This window comes from Saccostrea echinata, unplaced genomic scaffold, assembly GCF_033153115.1.
Source record: "Saccostrea echinata isolate AGI-Se365-2 ecotype Australia unplaced genomic scaffold, CSIRO_AGI_Sech_v1 ptg000022l, whole genome shotgun sequence".
Taxonomy (NCBI): domain Eukaryota; kingdom Metazoa; phylum Mollusca; class Bivalvia; order Ostreida; family Ostreidae; genus Saccostrea; species Saccostrea echinata.
The window spans coordinates 4,099,114-4,116,753 of record NW_026889771.1 but is presented as its reverse complement, the minus strand read 5'-3'; the positions used below and the strand labels follow the sequence as shown (position 1 = coordinate 4,116,753).

The 17,640-nt window shown below is 34.7% G+C and overlaps 1 protein-coding gene and 1 long non-coding RNA gene across 3 annotated transcripts; both read left to right on the top strand.

Moving 5' to 3' along the window:
* Window positions 1-1,799: 1,799 nt before the first annotated feature.
* On the top strand, window positions 1,800-14,118 carry LOC133190249 (uncharacterized). Of its 2 annotated transcripts, XM_061325760.1 has the most exons (22): window positions 1,800-1,993; window positions 2,810-2,985; window positions 5,219-5,329; window positions 5,961-6,113; window positions 6,195-6,418; window positions 6,540-6,785; window positions 7,036-7,316; window positions 7,489-7,730; window positions 7,916-8,088; window positions 9,953-10,130; window positions 10,363-11,128; window positions 11,223-11,453; window positions 11,544-11,675; window positions 11,895-12,011; window positions 12,098-12,228; window positions 12,445-12,570; window positions 12,738-12,803; window positions 12,953-13,041; window positions 13,269-13,374; window positions 13,488-13,590; window positions 13,724-13,785; window positions 13,901-14,118. In XM_061325760.1, the coding sequence occupies exons 1-22, from the start codon at window positions 1,816-1,818 to the stop codon at window positions 14,024-14,026; spliced, it is 4,017 nt and encodes a 1,338-aa protein (XP_061181744.1). In that variant the 5' UTR covers window positions 1,800-1,815; the 3' UTR covers window positions 14,027-14,118. The 2 variants fall into 2 exon arrangements, with proteins under 2 accessions (XP_061181744.1, XP_061181745.1); XM_061325761.1 differs by lacking the exons at window positions 1,800-1,993; window positions 5,219-5,329 and having other exon boundaries at window positions 2,854-2,985; window positions 5,961-6,108; window positions 13,901-14,099.
* On the top strand, window positions 3,268-5,094 carry LOC133190252 (uncharacterized). The gene is made up of 3 exons (XR_009721584.1): window positions 3,268-3,553; window positions 3,793-3,949; window positions 4,188-5,094. It is a non-coding gene; the product is annotated as an uncharacterized LOC133190252 (long non-coding RNA).
* Window positions 14,119-17,640: the final 3,522 nt, after the last annotated feature.

Here is a 17,640-nt window from a genome sequence, read left to right as displayed (position 1 = left end):
GAATTAAATATCTTAGTGTTGTCTACCTGTGTGCCAAGTTATATTGAAATGATATCAAAACTTTTGGAGTATTAGTGTTTTGAAAGAATTTCACAGAAATTTCCATTTTAAGTAACCATGGCAACACTGTTTATCAAAATAAAAAAAACCCTGCTCATCCCTAAAATGGCCAATTAACATCCCTACTTCTTTAATTGTTTTCAAACACATCATGCATAAGGCCAAACAAAAAAGTATGTGTGGTTCCGGTTACACCTCCAAAAAAATTAGGGTAGGTAGGTAGGGTCTTCTTTTTTTTTTTAACAAAATGATTTTCTTAATTTTTCTAAATAATACCTATCACTACTTTGCAAGTGGCATTTAGATGTGGTGTGATAATATACTAGTCAATATTGGTAGGGGACACCTACATGCTAGCTTGCTTTGGATTTAACACTATTAAACACTTGCACTGTGTTTTGCAAGGAGGCCGTCATTGCTGAAACTAAAACTTAAACCGGAGCCATTGATAGAAATCTGGGAAAATTTGGGAAAAAATATGAAAATTGCCAAAAAAAGTTTAGGGTCGGGGGTATAAAATAGGGACGGTCGGGTAACCGGAACCACACATATTTTTTTATTTGGCCTAAGGTGAATTGTTGAATGAAGAAAAAAAAAAAAAAATGTTCCTTAATTTACAGTATTAAAATTTACAATAATTAAAAAAATGAAGTCTTTGATAAATATTATGAAATAAAATTAATTGAAATAAAAATAGTTTATTACATCTATTAACAAATAGGAAATGGTTAAAATTCAACAGAAATATTAAAGAAATATTTAAAAAAGGGCCAACTGGATGTAGGGTGAACAGGGTACAGGGTGAACAAAAATTATGGCGAACAGACTCATGCGAACACGTAGATAAGATGATCACAGACCAGATACCAAACACCAACCAGACTCTCGTGGGCAGTTCTTTCACCTGTCACTTCCAGGGAATGGCACAGAAAGGGAGGGAAATGCAATGGACCAGACCAGGATACAAACATCCCCCCCAATCTGTAGTCAAGTGCTCGTTCAACTGAGCTATCTGGCCATCAGCAATAGAACCTGTCTGACCACTATACAAGAAATGACCTTGACCATGAATATATGACCTTTAGTGCATATCTAGGTTTAGTTGATCTGACCTCATACAAAAAGACAAAAGACATATACTGTGGTGTATCACAAATTTATAAACTGCAAGACTTACATCTGCCACTTTTCTGATATGGTAGCTGTTCACACAATTGTCTTTTTCTTCTTTGGCCTGTAGCTGTGCTGCTGTTGATAACTTCTGCATCATGGATATATATCCCAGCCAGATCTATATATAAAGCATAAACTTTCAAGTTCTGTTATGTGTAATTATCACTGAAGAGCAATTTCGACATAAACATTCTCAATCTGTCAAGATTTGATCATATACGCTGTATGTTTAATACCTATACTATTATTAAAACGTCCTACATGTACCAATGAAATGTAAACATAGTTAATGTGTTTGTTATGTCTTATATAAAGTTATATTAGAAAAATCCCTACGCTTTTTTGTTTTAAGTCTTACCAAAACATCAACTTTAGCTGGTTTAACATATGCTCTTTTTGTTTTCTTCTTTAAGGATACCTTTAATTTGTTTTTAGGACACTTCGGTAACATTTTTGTTTTGAATAACCCGGTAAGCGGTAGAGAGGATCCGCTAGGCCGCCCTACGTCATCCCTCATGAATATTCAATATTTTACTTTCGATTTGAATTCCACGTGCACGAAAACAAGAAAAGCAAGCATGAATGATGGAAAGTAAGCACGGATGGGAAAATTTATGGACTTCTGTCACACAAGATGGGTATTGTGGATATGTGAACTCCTTAGCTGAAGCAGAACAAGTTCGGAAGGAATTTGAGGTGGAGAAAAGTCTGACTTTCGTGTCAGGGAAACGGGAAGCTGATTTCGGCAATCACGGCCATGGTTAGTATTAGTAACTTTATGTTCATTCTCTTTTTATTTTAACTTGAGATTGATGATATCTGTCACCGCAATGAAAAATTAGTAAAGCTCTGTAAGTTTAGATTTTACCACTAAAAGCATATATATATACACACAGATTTGATTTCTGATTTCTCTGGACAAAGTTTCATGTACATTATGTCAATTTACACCCCCCCCCCCCCAACACACACACACACACACACTCATACACACAATCACACAAATACACACTAAATTTATTGAAAAATTATTGTCCAACAACTTATTAATAATTGTTATGTTATTGATTAAACACATAATCAATGATTCAAGTCAAAATTATTATTCTCATTTTGAGATTTTTAAAAAATTTTAGTGATTGGAATTGTCATCAATCAGTAATGTTTCACAAGAATAATGTGCTTATTTTGCTTAAGTCATACATGTATATCCAATCTAGTTGATTTATGGAAACCAATTTATGTCTTATTTTTAGCTTAAGTTACAATATTTTCATAAACATGTGTCACAAAAAACACATCATTGTAAATGATGGTAACATTTTTTTCAAATGTCTCGATTCTGCAGAAAATAATATATATTTATTGACTGTGTGGGTTCGAGGGCAACATGCATTTTGTCAGACCCAAGAACCAAACTAAACTTTTTAAAATTTATTTCAGATTATAATTTTACCTTCTAAAAAAATTTATACATACATTCATTTACAAATGATGTATAACTTTTGTCAAAAATATTTCAAAATTTATCTAATTAAATTCTATTTAATGGAAGTTATTGTGTTTTTAATTTCAGATCTACCAGATAAATTCCGTTTGAGATTCACTGATCTTGGCGAGCATGAAACAATTAAATACACTGGCATGCCATTTATCATTGTTTCCAAATATGAACGCCATTGTTTGTTTGGAAAAGATAAGAACAAGAAAAAGAAAGAAAGATATCAGAATTCAAGAAGCCAAGCCTTATCAGTAAGTAAATTAGAGTAAGAATCATTAAAACAAAAATAAAAAAACTCTTTCATACTATGGAAAACAATATAGTACAAAAGATTTAAAAATTGGGTACATTTAAAGCTTAGATTTAGTCAACGGGATCCTAGGTCACTCTACTGGATCCTCCCAGGTTAGAAGTACTATTCCTTAGTTCCTGACTTAGTGTAAGTACAATACATAGTCCCCAGTGTGAGTACAAACACAGGGGCGGTCTACTGGATCCTAGGTCACTCTACTGGATCCTCCCTGGTTAGGAGTACTATTCTTTGGTTCCTGACTTAGTGTAAGTACAATACATAGTCCCCAGTGTGAGTACTAACACAGGGGCAGTCTACTAGATCCTAGGTCACTCAACTGGATCCTCCCTGGTTAGGAGTACTATTCCTTAGTTCCTGACTTAGTGTAAGTACAATACATAGTCTCCAGTGTGAGTACTAACACAGGGGCGGTCTACTGGATCCTAGATCACTCTACTGGATCCTCCCAGGTTAGGAGTACTATTCCTTAGTTCCTGACTTAGTGTAAGTACAATACATAGTCCCCAGTGTGAGTACAAACACAGGGGCGGTCTACTGGATCCTAGGTCACTCTACTGGATCCTCCCTGGTTAGGAGTACTATTCTTTGGTTCCTTACTTAGTGTAAGTACAATACATAGTCCCCAGTGTGAGTACTAACACAGGGGCAGTCTACTAGATCCTAGGTCACTCAACTGGATCCTCCCTGGTTAGGAGTACTATTCCTTAGTTCCTGACTTAGTGTAAGTACAATACATAGTCTCCAGTGTGAGTACTAACACAGGGGCGGTCTACTGGATCCTAGGTCACTCTACTGGATCCTCCCAGGTTAGGAGTACTATTCCTTAGTTCCTGACTTAGTGTAAGTACAATACATAGTCCCCAGTGTGAGTACTAACACAGGGGCAGTCTACTAGATCCTAGGTTACTCTACTGGATCCTCCCTGGTTAGGAGTACTATTCCTTGGTTCCTGAATTAGTGTAAGTACAATACATAGTCCCCAGTGTGAGTACTAACACAGGGGCGGTCTACTAGATCCTAGGTTACTCTACTGGATCCTCCCTGGTTAGGAGTACTATTCCTTAGTTCCTGACTTAGTGTAAGTACAATACATAGTCCCCAGTGTGAGTACTAACACAGGGGTGGTCTACTGGATCCTAGGTCACTCTACTGGATCCTCCCAGGTTAGGAGTACTATTCCTTAGTTCCTGACTTAGTGTAAGTACAATACATAGTCCCCAGTGTGAGTACTAACACAGGGGCGGTCTACTGGATCCTAGGTCACTCTACTGGATTCTCCCAGGTTAGGAGTACTATTCTTTGGTTCCTGACTTAGTGTAAGTACAATACATAGTCCTCAGTGTGAGTACTAACACAGGGGCAGTCTGCTGGATCCTAGGTCACTCTACTGGATCCTCCCAGGTTAGGAGTACTATTCTTTGGTTCTTGACTTAGTGTAAGTACAATACATAGTCCCCAGTGTGAGTACTAACACAGGGGTGGTCTACTGGATCCTAGGTCACTCTACTGGATCCTCCCAGGTTAGGAGTACTATTCCTTAGTTCCTGACTTAGTGTAAGTACAATACATAGTCCCCAGTGTGAGTACTAACACAGGGGCGGTCTACTGGATCCTAGGTCACTCTACTGGATTCTCCCAGGTTAGGAGTACTATTCTTTGGTTCCTGACTTAGTGTAAGTACAATACATAGTCCCCAGTGTGAGTACTAACACAGGGGCAGTCTGCTGGATCCTAGGTCACTCTACTGGATCCTCCCAGGTTAGGAGTACTATTCCTTAGTTCCTGACTTAGTGTAAGTACAATACATAGTCCCCAGTGTGAGTACAAACACAGGGGCGGTCTACTGGATCCTAGGTCACTCTACTGGATTCTCCCAGGTTAGGAGTACTATTCTTTGGTTCCTGACTTAGTGTAAGTACAATACATAGTCCCCAGTGTGAGTACTAACACAGGGGCAGTCTGCTGGATCCTAGGTCACTCTACTGGATCCTCCCAGGTTAGGAGTACTATTCTTTGGTTCCTGACTTAGTGTAAGTATTATACATAGTCCCCAGTGTGAGTGCTAACACAGAGTCAGTCTACTGGATCCTAGGTCACTCTACTGCGTCTTAAATCTGTTAAGTTACTCATTTAAGAATAATACTTAAATTATATTTGTTTTGTTTTTTTAGGGTGATCATCCTTCATCTTTGAAAAGGAGGCAGTACATCCAATCAACAAAAAAGAAAGGCTGCCCAGCAAAAATAATAATGAAAGAAGTTCTTGTATTTCCAGAGTATAAGGTATACATCTGTATCAAAACAAATCTAAAATACTTTTTAATATATAAATACACATAAAATACCTAATTTGTGGGATACTTTGACTTTTTTTCCTTTCTTTTAAATATATATACACAAGTACTAAGTATTTTCAAATAGATAACAAAATTGCTCTTCTCTTTATTTCTTGGAGTACAGTTCCATAATGTATTTAAGGAATGAAATTAATAGCTACCCAATTTATACAGTATAAAGTGGGTTGGGGCAGTTTACGCTTCATAAACAGCGAAGTGGTTTTTAAAAACGTGTAAACTGTTCCAACCCACTTTATACCATATAAATTGGGTAGCTATTAATTTCATTCCTTATAATTTAATTTTCATTCATTTAGTGTAAGAAAAAAATGCTTGCCCTTAAAAAATGACTTCAAATCGTACAAAATTTAAATGTAACGTCAGGTGGATCAATACGTTTTTGAGGGCAAGTCATTGTGACCTAGGCAACCCAATTTATACAATATAAAGTAAACTTTTTATCCAATCAAATACTGCGTTCTAACCAGAATTAAATTATTCAAAATAAGAGCAAAAGATAGGTACATGTAGAATGAAAGATATACGAAAAATATATATATTTATTTTTTAATTTGCAGGCAAAACAAGATACAGAAAAGGCAAGAAGAATTGCAAGCGAAAAGCTAAGAGAAGATCTGGAAATTATGGGAAACAACATCAAGAAGGAACATAGAATATATATAAGTTTACCAAAGGATGGAGAGCACCAAGAAATGCATCTTCTTGGTCAGGTTCGTATAATTAATTTTTTTTGTGTGTTTGTTATATTTTTTGTGTACTTTGTGATATAAATCGAGTATTATTATTCGTAGATTACAGGTTTTATGAATCCATTGAACAAAGATGTCAGAGATAAGCTATATGAGATGGTGGGACATGGGGTTACAAGCGTATCAGAAATGCGGCGTCATTTAAAGGTGTATGTTGATACCCAGATATTCCCCAAAGCCAATAAACCTGCACTGACAGATGCGGCATATTACCCATCAGATGTCACAATAAGGAAGCACATATACTTAGCACAACTTCGTCTGAGGTATAAGTATGGTACTTTGTGGAAAACATATATTAGGATAGGAAAATTTATTTTTCTATTAGCTCTTGTAAAAAAAAGTTAGTTGCAATAGTCCTTCAAAGATGATCTTATTTTTTCACAGATATTCCAAAATAGACCAGGAAAACTTGATGAAATTGGTTATTCAATGGCAAGAAAGTTATCCAAAAGATAATTTTGATTTTTTGCCGGCGACGTCCAATCAAGATCAGCAACTGGATGAAAACAACATCAACAATGTTCAGTGTGTTGAGCAAGATGATGAGGATGAGGTCTTCTCACAGTTGATCACAACAACCAATTTCTTCTTCTGTCACCAATCAGAGTTCCAAAGACATTTGCTTTACAGGTATTGTACTTCATGTTTTAGATTGTCATGCATAATAATAGGTGAGTTCTTTTGAAATGTTAATAGGTCTTACATTACTGTCTTCATATGTTAAGTGATGCCTTTTTTGGTGAATTTTGATATTAAACAAATTGGTTTACAGTTTCATTTCGTTTTAAAGTAAGTTGTATCATTTTAAATTTTTATTATACCAAATTCTTAATACTGTACATCATACACAATAAGATAATTTATTACATTTATATTTCAGGTATGGTAATGCTCTCTGCTTATTGGATGCCACCTATAGAACCACGAAATATGCGTTGCCTCTTTTCTTTCTGGCCGTGAAGACAAATGTGGGTTTTAGTGTTGTGGCGGAGTTTGTTGTTCAGAATGAGACCAAGGACTTAATTGTACAGGGTCTCCAAACTATCAAAAACTGGGTAAATGCAGCTCAAGACAAACCAGAAGGCTGGGAATGGAAACCCAAATTTTTTATGACAGACTTCTGTGAGAGAGAAATTGTTGCCATAGAGGAGACATTCTCAGGTAGTTTAATTTAAGGGACAGATTAGTTGTAACATGCAAAGAATTGCAACAGTGTTGGAAATTATTTTGTTTTTTTGTTCTTTATTTATTAGCATTATTTTGCTATGAGTTCAAAAATATTTTCTTATTCTTTTTATTTTTTATGAAATAGCTGATATAATTCTCGTTATAGATAGTTTTGTATTCCTTTGCGACTTTCACCGTGAGCAAAGTTGGACTAGATGGGTCAGCAAAACAGACAATGGTGTGGGTGAAAGTAAAGATAAAGTTCTTGCCATGTTGAGAAGGTGTGCCCACTCTTGCTCAGAGGAGCAGTTTGAGGTTGCACTAGAGTCTCTCACAAACTCTGTGGAGTGGAATGGAAATACCAGGTTGAGGAACTGGTTTACAAAGACCTGGCTATCTGAGAAAAAAGTAATTCATATCATCTTATTTCGATAAATCTGATTAGTTAATGAATGCTTATATTTTGACACACTGTTAGACTTCATATGTAAATTATCTGTTGTGTAGTTTCTGTATAAAGTTTGCCAGTTTTTTGTAATGCAGCTGGCTGCTTAATAAGCTCATCAATTATTGTTTAATTACTTCTTTTTTAGCGTTGGGTTTGGGCTCATAGATATGGTCAAGGCCTCTTAGTAAATACCAACAATGGGCTTGAGAGGCAAAACAAAATTTTTAAATATAAATTCCTCGAGCAGAGAAAAGATAACCATCTCTCAGGAATGATCTCCAGTTTGGTCACTGAGTATTTGCCAGCTATGATGCTGAAGTAAGCTAGTACCTACACATATTCCTCAAAATGCATGTAATAATTTAAGATTGTAATTGAATTTTTCTTCATCAGAATGCATGTGATAATTTAGAAATTACTTGTAACTGAATGTTATTATGTTCATCAAAAAGCATGTTTTAAATATTCAAAATTAACTCATTATTGAATGTTATTTTTGTTTTCTTTAGCTGCATGTAAGTAGAACAGTGAAGTAAAGTAAGACATGCTTATGGCATATAGGTAGTACAAGAGTAAAAAACATTTTAATATATATATATATATATATATATATATATATATATATATATATATATATATATATATATATATATATATATATATATATATATATATATATATATTATTGATATTGTTAAAAATATATGTTCCATTTTAATGTATGATTTTTTTTTAATTTGCTATGAAGACAATGGGAAACCAAAATACAAAAGTAATTTCAAGATAACTTTAAACAATATCTTTAAATGCATGTGTCATGATAATGTTAATTTTTTTCTGAGCAGCAGAATTACCTTGACAGTAAGTATAAGCAGTGTATATATGCATTTAATGCTAATGCTTTCCTGTCACCATTTAATTGATAATTTTAAATAAACACATTAGTTGCAATTATCAATTATTTTTGAGTATTTTACCCAGAGGGAATGGATGCATGTATATTATGTTTGTGTGTGTGTGTCTAATAGTGATACATGCAGGAACTTGAAGACAATATTGCAACCTGTTCACTAAATCCACATAAGGTTTAGGGATACATGTAAAGATGTAAATGGGTACCCTACTCAGTATCTTGTTCCTGTCTGACTATTATGACACGTTTCTGTCTCATTTGTTATTAAAAAAAATAAGTTTACAATTTGTTAAAGAGAAGGAAAATCATAAATATTAAGTTTTTACTTGCCTTAGGAAAAGGTGTGTGCATAAATTTTTAATAAAATGTCAAGACCCTGATGCAGTTTTATTTTGTCATGATCCAGGTGGAAAAACTATTCAATAAAATATATGTGAAGTTCATAATACTTTTAGAAGACTCAAATTTACAAAATAGACAGCTTCATGGAGTTACTTTAATTCAAAAAAATGTTTCCAAAAGGAGTACCAGTTCTTAACATTTAATATTATTATTAATGGTGTTGGAAGGTGGAAGTTTTACATGTAGTCTATGGATAATTTAATTTACCAGAAATTTTTTTTCAAAGTAAAATGGTTAATAATTGTTATATGCTAGCAATCTTCATTTTGAGCACCCCATTTTGCCAGAATCAATGCATTCCTTTGATACTGTTTGATCTCACTAAAAAAAAGTGTTTACCCAATTTTTATTTCAATTATTCCTGTTTTAATTTTGAATCTGCTTTGTGTGTGAAAAGTGTCTTTGATTTTATGTTTACTTTTGAAATACTCTGTTTTTACTGAAATAATAAGGTAAAATTATCACTTTACAGAAATACACATAATTCTTGTATCTCACAACTTACATGCATACATAATTTAATTTAGTAGTAATTGATTCATGTAATGTGACAAGAAAATAATTCTCATTTCATTTTCATATCACAAAGATCTTTTTACAATAATAATTTTCACACTTGTCAGCTCTACTTATTTCATGAAAACCCTGTGCTAGCTGTTGCTCTACACCTTTTTCTAATTCCTTTAACTGTTAAATAATATATGACTTGTCCAATTGAAGGCTTTGAAGTTGAAAAGCATGCTTTCTAATAAATATTTATTTGCCTATGGATTGTATCCCAAAGATTTCTTTTTCTTTCTTTCTTTCTTTCTTTTTTTTTTTTTTTTTTTTTTTTTTTTGCTTATGCATTGTACTTTCTTTTGATAGGTATACTCGTGACAACGTGTTGGCCTCAGAAAGAGTTGGTCGTTCTTATATTGCTGAAATACCAGATTTCTTGAAGAACAGACCAGCATCTTTTATTAAGCACTGCATGACGAAAATAGATCTTGCAGAAACAGTGGAAGACACTGATATCATGCAGATGTCTACCAACTGTTTTAAGGTATGTACATGTACCAGGTACTTGTATTGGCTTTGTCTGGAGATAAAGGTGTCAGTACATAAGCATTCAGGTATATTATTTAAAGTTATTTGAGTTTAATACTTTAAACATATTTCATTTACAAACTAATAAATTTTGCAAAGGCATTGTATTTCACCTCTCTTGAATCATTGAAGTATGAAAAGTGTTAAAGACAATATTCTGAAAGTATCTGTTGAAATTTATGTTGCAGATTAAAAGTGTGTCGGACTCTAGGAAGAAGGTAGAATACGATGTTCTGTTAGATAACGGCCGTGGAATGCCGAGTTGTGGGTGTCATGCATGGACCTGGACTCTTCTCCCATGCAAACATATATTTGCGGTCATCAATGGCAGATTTCCTGGAGTGACATGGAAGAATATCCCTTTGAGTTACAGCAACTCACCTTTTTTCACATTAGATTTTGATGTGGTTTCCATTCCAGTGTCAGGATTCATATCAAATGAAGATGAACTTTGTGATGAGGAAGATGTACTAGAAGGTGATATAACTGATGAAAATGTAGTGCTCTCTGATGCAAATCTACCAACTTGCAAAAAAAATCCACGATCAAAGTTAAAAATTTTAGCCACCAAATGCAGAGAAAGTCTGTCAATTATTCTAAATGCCACCTATCTTTGCCAAGAGGAAAGCACACTTGAACATCTAAGTGTTCTACTTAATGAAGCATCATCCTACATGAACAACATGCTACATAAGGAGGAAGGCCTCATTCCAGAACCTTCAAAGAAAAGGAAAGTAGTAGAAGAACCGAAGTCTGCCAAAAAACCAAAATTGGGAACAAAATCTGAAAAATGTCTGAAGTTAAGAAAAAGAAAAGAAAACAGAAGTACCAGATATGGAAAGACAACATCTAAAAACATCAAATTAGAAGATCAAAAAAAAGAACAAGAAGAGGAAACGATAATAATCGATGGCCATTCAACTGTGCCACAATCAATTCTGGAGTGTATTGCAGGTATTCCCCCCCCCCCCAATAAAAAAGAAAGAATGAAAACATTACCAGTAAGATAGCTTTAAACCTAACAAATATGATTTTTTTTTTTTTGCAGAAATGGTCAGTCAGATGCCAAGAATTGAGTGGGAGGCCCTTATATTCAAGGCCAAAAAAGAGGCTGCAACATCAACAGATACAATATCACAAATTGCTGTAACATTACTTGAGGAGTACTGTGAAGATGATCATATTCAGACACTGAAGACCATATCTGATAACCATTGCCCAAAGAATATGACAAACCCACAGAAATTTAGAATGGCACTTCTAATGCTACATAAACTCGGTAATGCTATATTTTATTTTTCAGGGATAAAAATAATTTATATTTAGTGCACCTAGATCCATGAGTAATTTTAACACCATGCTTTTTCAGTGGAGACAAAAAAATTCATTTTGAAAAGAAATTTTGAGAAGGAACGCACAGAGAGGGAAGCTGCCGAAAAAGCATGCGTAGAGGCTATGGCTCAAATGGAAGGTTTCAACAAATCAGAACCTACCTCAGAAGGTGAGATACAGGTTTTGGAATTTTTGATTTTGTTTAATAAATGCCTCTCAACAAATAAATCTCTGATGCTTCAAGTGGTAGATATGTAGCTAAAGAAATAATATTATAATTACATAATTCAATGTCTTATGGACTCGCTTATTTAAACAATTTTTTTTACATTTAATGAATAATGAATGCATCTTTTCCTTAAACATTTCATCTTATATTCTATTAAAGCATCTGAAAAGACAAGCCATTCTAAGAAAAAAGGGAAAAAGAAGGTACAGTGGGAAACAGGTGAATCAGCAGCTCACTGTACTGGAAAAACCTGGACTGACATTGATTCACAGAAAGGTAACATGGATTGTAAAGATTTACTGTTTTACTTTAAAATACTATTGGTATTAATATATCTGATATGAGTATTAATCATTTTATAGCTAAAAACAACCTTATGAAAATATGGGATCAGGAAAGGGCAACAAATTACATTAAAGCCCGAGTTTATGGATATAATGTCAGTGATGCTGATCTCAGGTCTCTAAAGAGTCCAAACTGGTTGACTGATCAGGTATTAATTTTTTCATATTATTGTTTAGTATTTTCTTCAGCCCTTGAGAACATTTTTGTTGCCACTTTTCTTGGAATTTTGTCTACATGATACATTGGAAAGTGGTTCATCACATCACTAATCATTATTCTTTAAGTCTGCATGTGACTATATTGCTTTCACCATCACATTTTGATTGAATAATAAACTGATTATGGCACGATTTTGCATTTATAGGTACTTGATGCATACCTGTCATATCTAGCTCAGAAAGAGTGGGATAAGGGGAAAAAAGTAAAGCATATGGGTGTATCCAAGATGACAAGTATAATTAATGATCATGTTCAGTCTTCAGAGAAAAAGGTAAAAAAAATCTTAAATAATTTCTATTCAACAAAACCTTGCATCAAATGGGTAATTTTTATGATTGAGTTTTATAAGTGAATGATAAGTGTATCATCATTTCAAAACACATTAACTGTAATGAATTTAAAAAAAAATTAAATGATGTATGCCTCATCATTCTTCAGTGTCGTGTTCTGGAATATGACTCCATCATTGGTGTGTATCATCAAAGAGGACATTGGGATCTAGTGGTAAGTTTTCACATTCATTCAAAAGAAATGTCAAATCAAACTTTACTGATATTGCAATATTGCCTTCACTTTAGGAAGTTTCCATGATATTACATAGTTAATTAAGATCTACACATTATATTTCATTCAATTTCATTTCACTAATGTAGATAATTGAACCAAAATCATTCACGGTCTACTTCTACAATCCACTTGGAGAGACGGCATTTCAATGTAGACAAGTGCTCAATGGCTGGAGGTTTGCTCGAACTCATTTTTTCATAAAATCTATATTTCTTCTTATTATTTTTCTTGGATTAAAAGGAGGATTATTTTCTTGTATACGTACTTTTTCAAAATTGTTAAAATATACAGCTAGAAATAATTTTTTTTCGGGTTATGTGAAAAGTTTTCCATGATACTCCAGTTTTCCTAATTCTGCACAATGAAAGTTGGCATTTTTCACAGATTATTATCTAATTTCAGAAATTACATGGGAAGAAACCTTTTTTTAAGTGTTCAGTGGGAATTGAAAGTGAAGGAACATTCAAAGCAGAAAGATGGCTCTAGTTGTGGTGTGTTCTGTTTAATGGTAAGTAAAAGCACTGAAAGATCTTCCCTTGTTTACATAATAATTTACAAGACATTGCATTGCATTGAAGTTGAAACCATTCATATTGTATAAACTGTTAATTTCTTATCTAGTATGCAGAGAGACACCTTAGTGGACAGTCTCTCTTGAATATAACCAAAGAAGATGTTCAGAGAAAAAGGACAGAAATAGGAACTACTCTTCTGCTGTTTGATGGTAGGTTTTAAAATTAACTCATTCCCAAAAGATGATTGAAAGTTTAGTGGCTATTCCTCTTTACCCTTTAAATATTAAATGAACATGAATGCTGTGATAGTATAAGATTATTATTTTTTTTTTGTTAATACAGAACACAGAGTTGATTGTTGTGCTTGTTGTGGATTGAAGTTAGATGATCGTAAAGGGGATTTGGTAAGTCTGGTATATTGTTGCTTATTGAATATCAGCTACATGTACTTTACCTTTTCAAAATAAAATGATAAAATTACAGGAATTATATTTTCATTTTTATTTTTTCTGATTTAAGGTTCCTTGTGGTATTTGTATGAGGAAATTCCACAAAAAAAATTATTGTGTGGGAGAAAAAATTTCTAACATGTCATCAGTGCAGCACTTTACATGCAAAGATTGCTTCATGAAGTCAAATGTGTGAAAATGATGAAAAAGTGAAAAAAAACCTATTCATTGCTCTATTTCATTCAGCTTTTAAGAAAAAGGCACATCAATAACTTTTCTCATACTAAAAGACCATAGACAAGCTTAAAGATACATGGAATCCAGTAGACTCAATCAGGAACCAAGGAATAGTACTCCTAACCTGGGAGGATCCAGTAGAGTGACCTAGGATCAAGTAGACCGCTCCTGTGTAAGTACTCACACTGGGGACTATGTATTGTACTTACACTAAGTCAGGAACTAAGGAATAGTACTCCTAACCAGGGAGGATCCAGTAGAGTGACCTAGGATCCAGTAGACTGCCCCTGTGTTAGTACTCACACTGGGGACTATGTATTGTACTTACACTACGTCAGGAACTAAGGAATAGTACTCCTAACCTGGGAGGATCCAGTAGAGTGACCTAGGATCCAGTAGACCGCCCCTGTGTTAGTACTCACACTGGGGACTATGTATTGTACTTACACTAAGTCAGGAACTAAGGAATAGTACTCCTAACCAGGGAGGATCCAGTAGAGTGACCTAGAATCTAGTAGACCGTCCCTGTGTTAGTACTCACATTGGAGACTATGTATTGTACTTACACTAAGTCAGGAACTAAGGAATAGTACTCCTAACCAGGGAGGATCCAGTAGAGTGACCTAGGATCTAGTAGACCGCCCCTGTGTTAGTACTCACACTGGAGACTATGTATTGTACTTACACTAGGTCAGGAACCAAAGAATAGTACTCCTAACCAGGGAGGATCCAGTAGAGTGACCTAGGATCCAGCAGACTGCCCCTATGTTAGTACTCACATTGGAGACTATGTATTGTACTTACACTAAGTCAGGAACTAAGGAATAGTACTCCTAACCAGGGAGGATCCAGTAGAGTGACCTAGGATCCAGTAGACCGCCCCTGTGTTAGTACTCACACTGGAGACTATGTATTGTACTTACACTAAGTCAGGAACCAAAGAATAGTACTCCTAACCAGGGAGGATCCAGTAGAGTGACCTAGGATCCAGCAGACTGCCCCTATGTTAGTACTCACATTGGAGACTATGTATTGTACTTACACTAAGTCAGGAACTAAGGAATAGTACTCCTAACCAGGGAGGATCCAGTAGAGTGACCTAGGATCTAGTAGACCGCCCCTGTGTTAGTACTCACACTGGAGACTATGTATTGTACTTACACTAGGTCAGGAACCAAAGAATAGTACTCCTAACCAGGGAGGATCCAGTAGAGTGACCTAGGATCCAGCAGACTGCCCCTATGTTAGTACTCACATTGGAGACTATGTATTGTACTTACACTAAGTCAGGAACTAAGGAATAGTACTCCTAACCAGGGAGGATCCAGTAGAGTGACCTAGGATCCAGTAGACCGCCCCTGTGTTAGTACTCACACTGGAGACTATGTATTGTACTTACACTAAGTCAGGAACCAAAGAATAGTACTCCTAACCAGGGAGGATCCAGTAGAGTGACCTAGGATCTAGTAGACCGCCCCTGTGTTAGTATTCACACTGGAGACTATGTATTGTACTTACACTAAGTCAGGAACCAAAGAATAGTACTCCTAACCAGGGAGGATCCAGTAGAGTGACCTAGGATCCAGCAGACTGCCCCTATGTTAGTACTCACATTGGAGACTATGTATTGTACTTACACTAAGTCAGGAACTAAGGAATAGTACTCCTAACCAGGGAGGATCCAGTAGAGTGACCTAGGATCTAGTAGACCGCCCCTGTGTTAGTACTCACACTGGAGACTATGTATTGTACTTACACTAAGTCAGGAACCAAAGAATAGTACTCCTAACCAGGGAGGATCCAGTAGAGTGACCTAGGATCCAGCAGACTGCCCCTATGTTAGTACTCACATTGGAGACTATGTATTGTACTTACACTAAGTCAGGAACTAAGGAATAGTACTCCTAACCAGGGAGGATCCAGTAGAGTGACCTAGGATCCAGTAGACCGCCCCTGTGTTAGTACTCACACTGGAGACTATGTATTGTACTTACACTAAGTCAGGAACCAAAGAATAGTACTCCTAACCAGGGAGGATCCAGTAGAGTGACCTAGGATCCAGCAGACTGCCCCTATGTTAGTACTCACATTGGAGACTATGTATTGTACTTACACTAAGTCAGGAACCGAGGAATAGTACTCCTAACCTGGGAGGATCCAGTAGAGTGACCTAGGATCCAGTAGACCGCCCCTGTGTTAGTATGGCATACTCACACTGGAGACTACATCATTAGATAATGTAGAAGTAATTGATATCTATCATTCCAAAACAGTCTCTACTCTCTAATAAATTTCAAGGTATCTTTAAGATTTTATGTATATCACATGTTTACATATTATAATTGTAACATGTATCATTCATTGTCAAGATTACTATTTTGTTTTGTTATAAATATTTCTATATGTATTTCAATCTTGCAAAATATTTATTTCAAAAAATGTTCTTGATTGTCCTTGTTGTTCGGAGAACTAATGTTGTAATGTAGATTACAAAATTGTGATTTAAATAATGCTTTTTTACAGGAAGGAGACCTCTGTAATTTTCATTATTTACCTTCTCAACTCTAAATGGTCAAAATGACACAATGATTCTTTTTTAAAGATTAAGTTCTTTGCTGTCAGAAAATTTCGAAATGAATTTGCACGCAGATAAATGCAGCAATTAATATTTTTATCAATATGATTATTGATATATTTCATTTTGTTATTGTTAATTGTTTTGTCAAATTGTAATCATGGTTTAAGGACATACGCAACGTACCTTACCTACTGATAATTTTTCAAGATATTCTTAATTTAAGTTTATAGCGCCACCAGATGTTCGTAGATAAAAAATCAGCATGCATTACCAGGGGTTTTGAAAAGATATCAATTGATGAAAATTCTTGTATAATTCAAAGAAAAATATACAAAAATTACTAAACATATATTCTAAATGTTTTGTCTATCCAAACTTGTTTTAGAGGAAGTGTACAGCACCATATATAGACATCAAAATGTAGTACACAGTTCCTTTAAATATTGGAACTCTCCAACTCCAGGGAAAAAGACAATAAAGTTCAAACTATGTTGCATATGTCCTTAACTCCAATGTTTAGTGGTGTTGTCAATATATAAATGAATTAAATTTTAGTAAACATTCTTTCAACATGCATGATCTTCATGTTATTTAATGTCATTTTAATTGAATATATTAAAAAGAAACGGAATAGTCAACAAAAATAAATCAATTAATAATTGGGCAATTAATTCTGACCATTTGCTGCTAACAATTGACACCCCCCCCTTCCCCCTGAAAAAAAAAAATATGGGGGAGAGTTTGCACTTAACAGAAATTATTTGTTGGCATATATCTACAAATCTCTAGCGTTTAGGTGTGAATAGGGTTGGAGATTTTACATAATTCAATAAATACAAAGTCTTTCATGGAATAAAAATGAATGCATTGTTATTCCGGAAAATACATGTCTGCAGTGGGTTTTGTTGTTGATACTATATTGTTCATGAATATTAATTAGGATGACGTAGGGCAGCCTAGCGGATCCTCTCTACCGCTTACCGAATAACCCGCAC

Coding starts and splice junctions, on each gene's coding strand:
- LOC133190249 (XM_061325760.1), top strand. CDS start 1,816: ATGATGGAAAGTAAGCACGGATGGGAAAATTTATGGACTTCTGTCACA. Junction 2,986..5,218: donor CAAGAAGCCAAGCCTTATCA/GTAAGTAAATTA, acceptor TTGTTTTTTTAG/GGTGATCATCCTTCATCTTT. Junction 5,330..5,960: donor TTGTATTTCCAGAGTATAAG/GTATACATCTGT, acceptor TTTAATTTGCAG/GCAAAACAAGATACAGAAAA.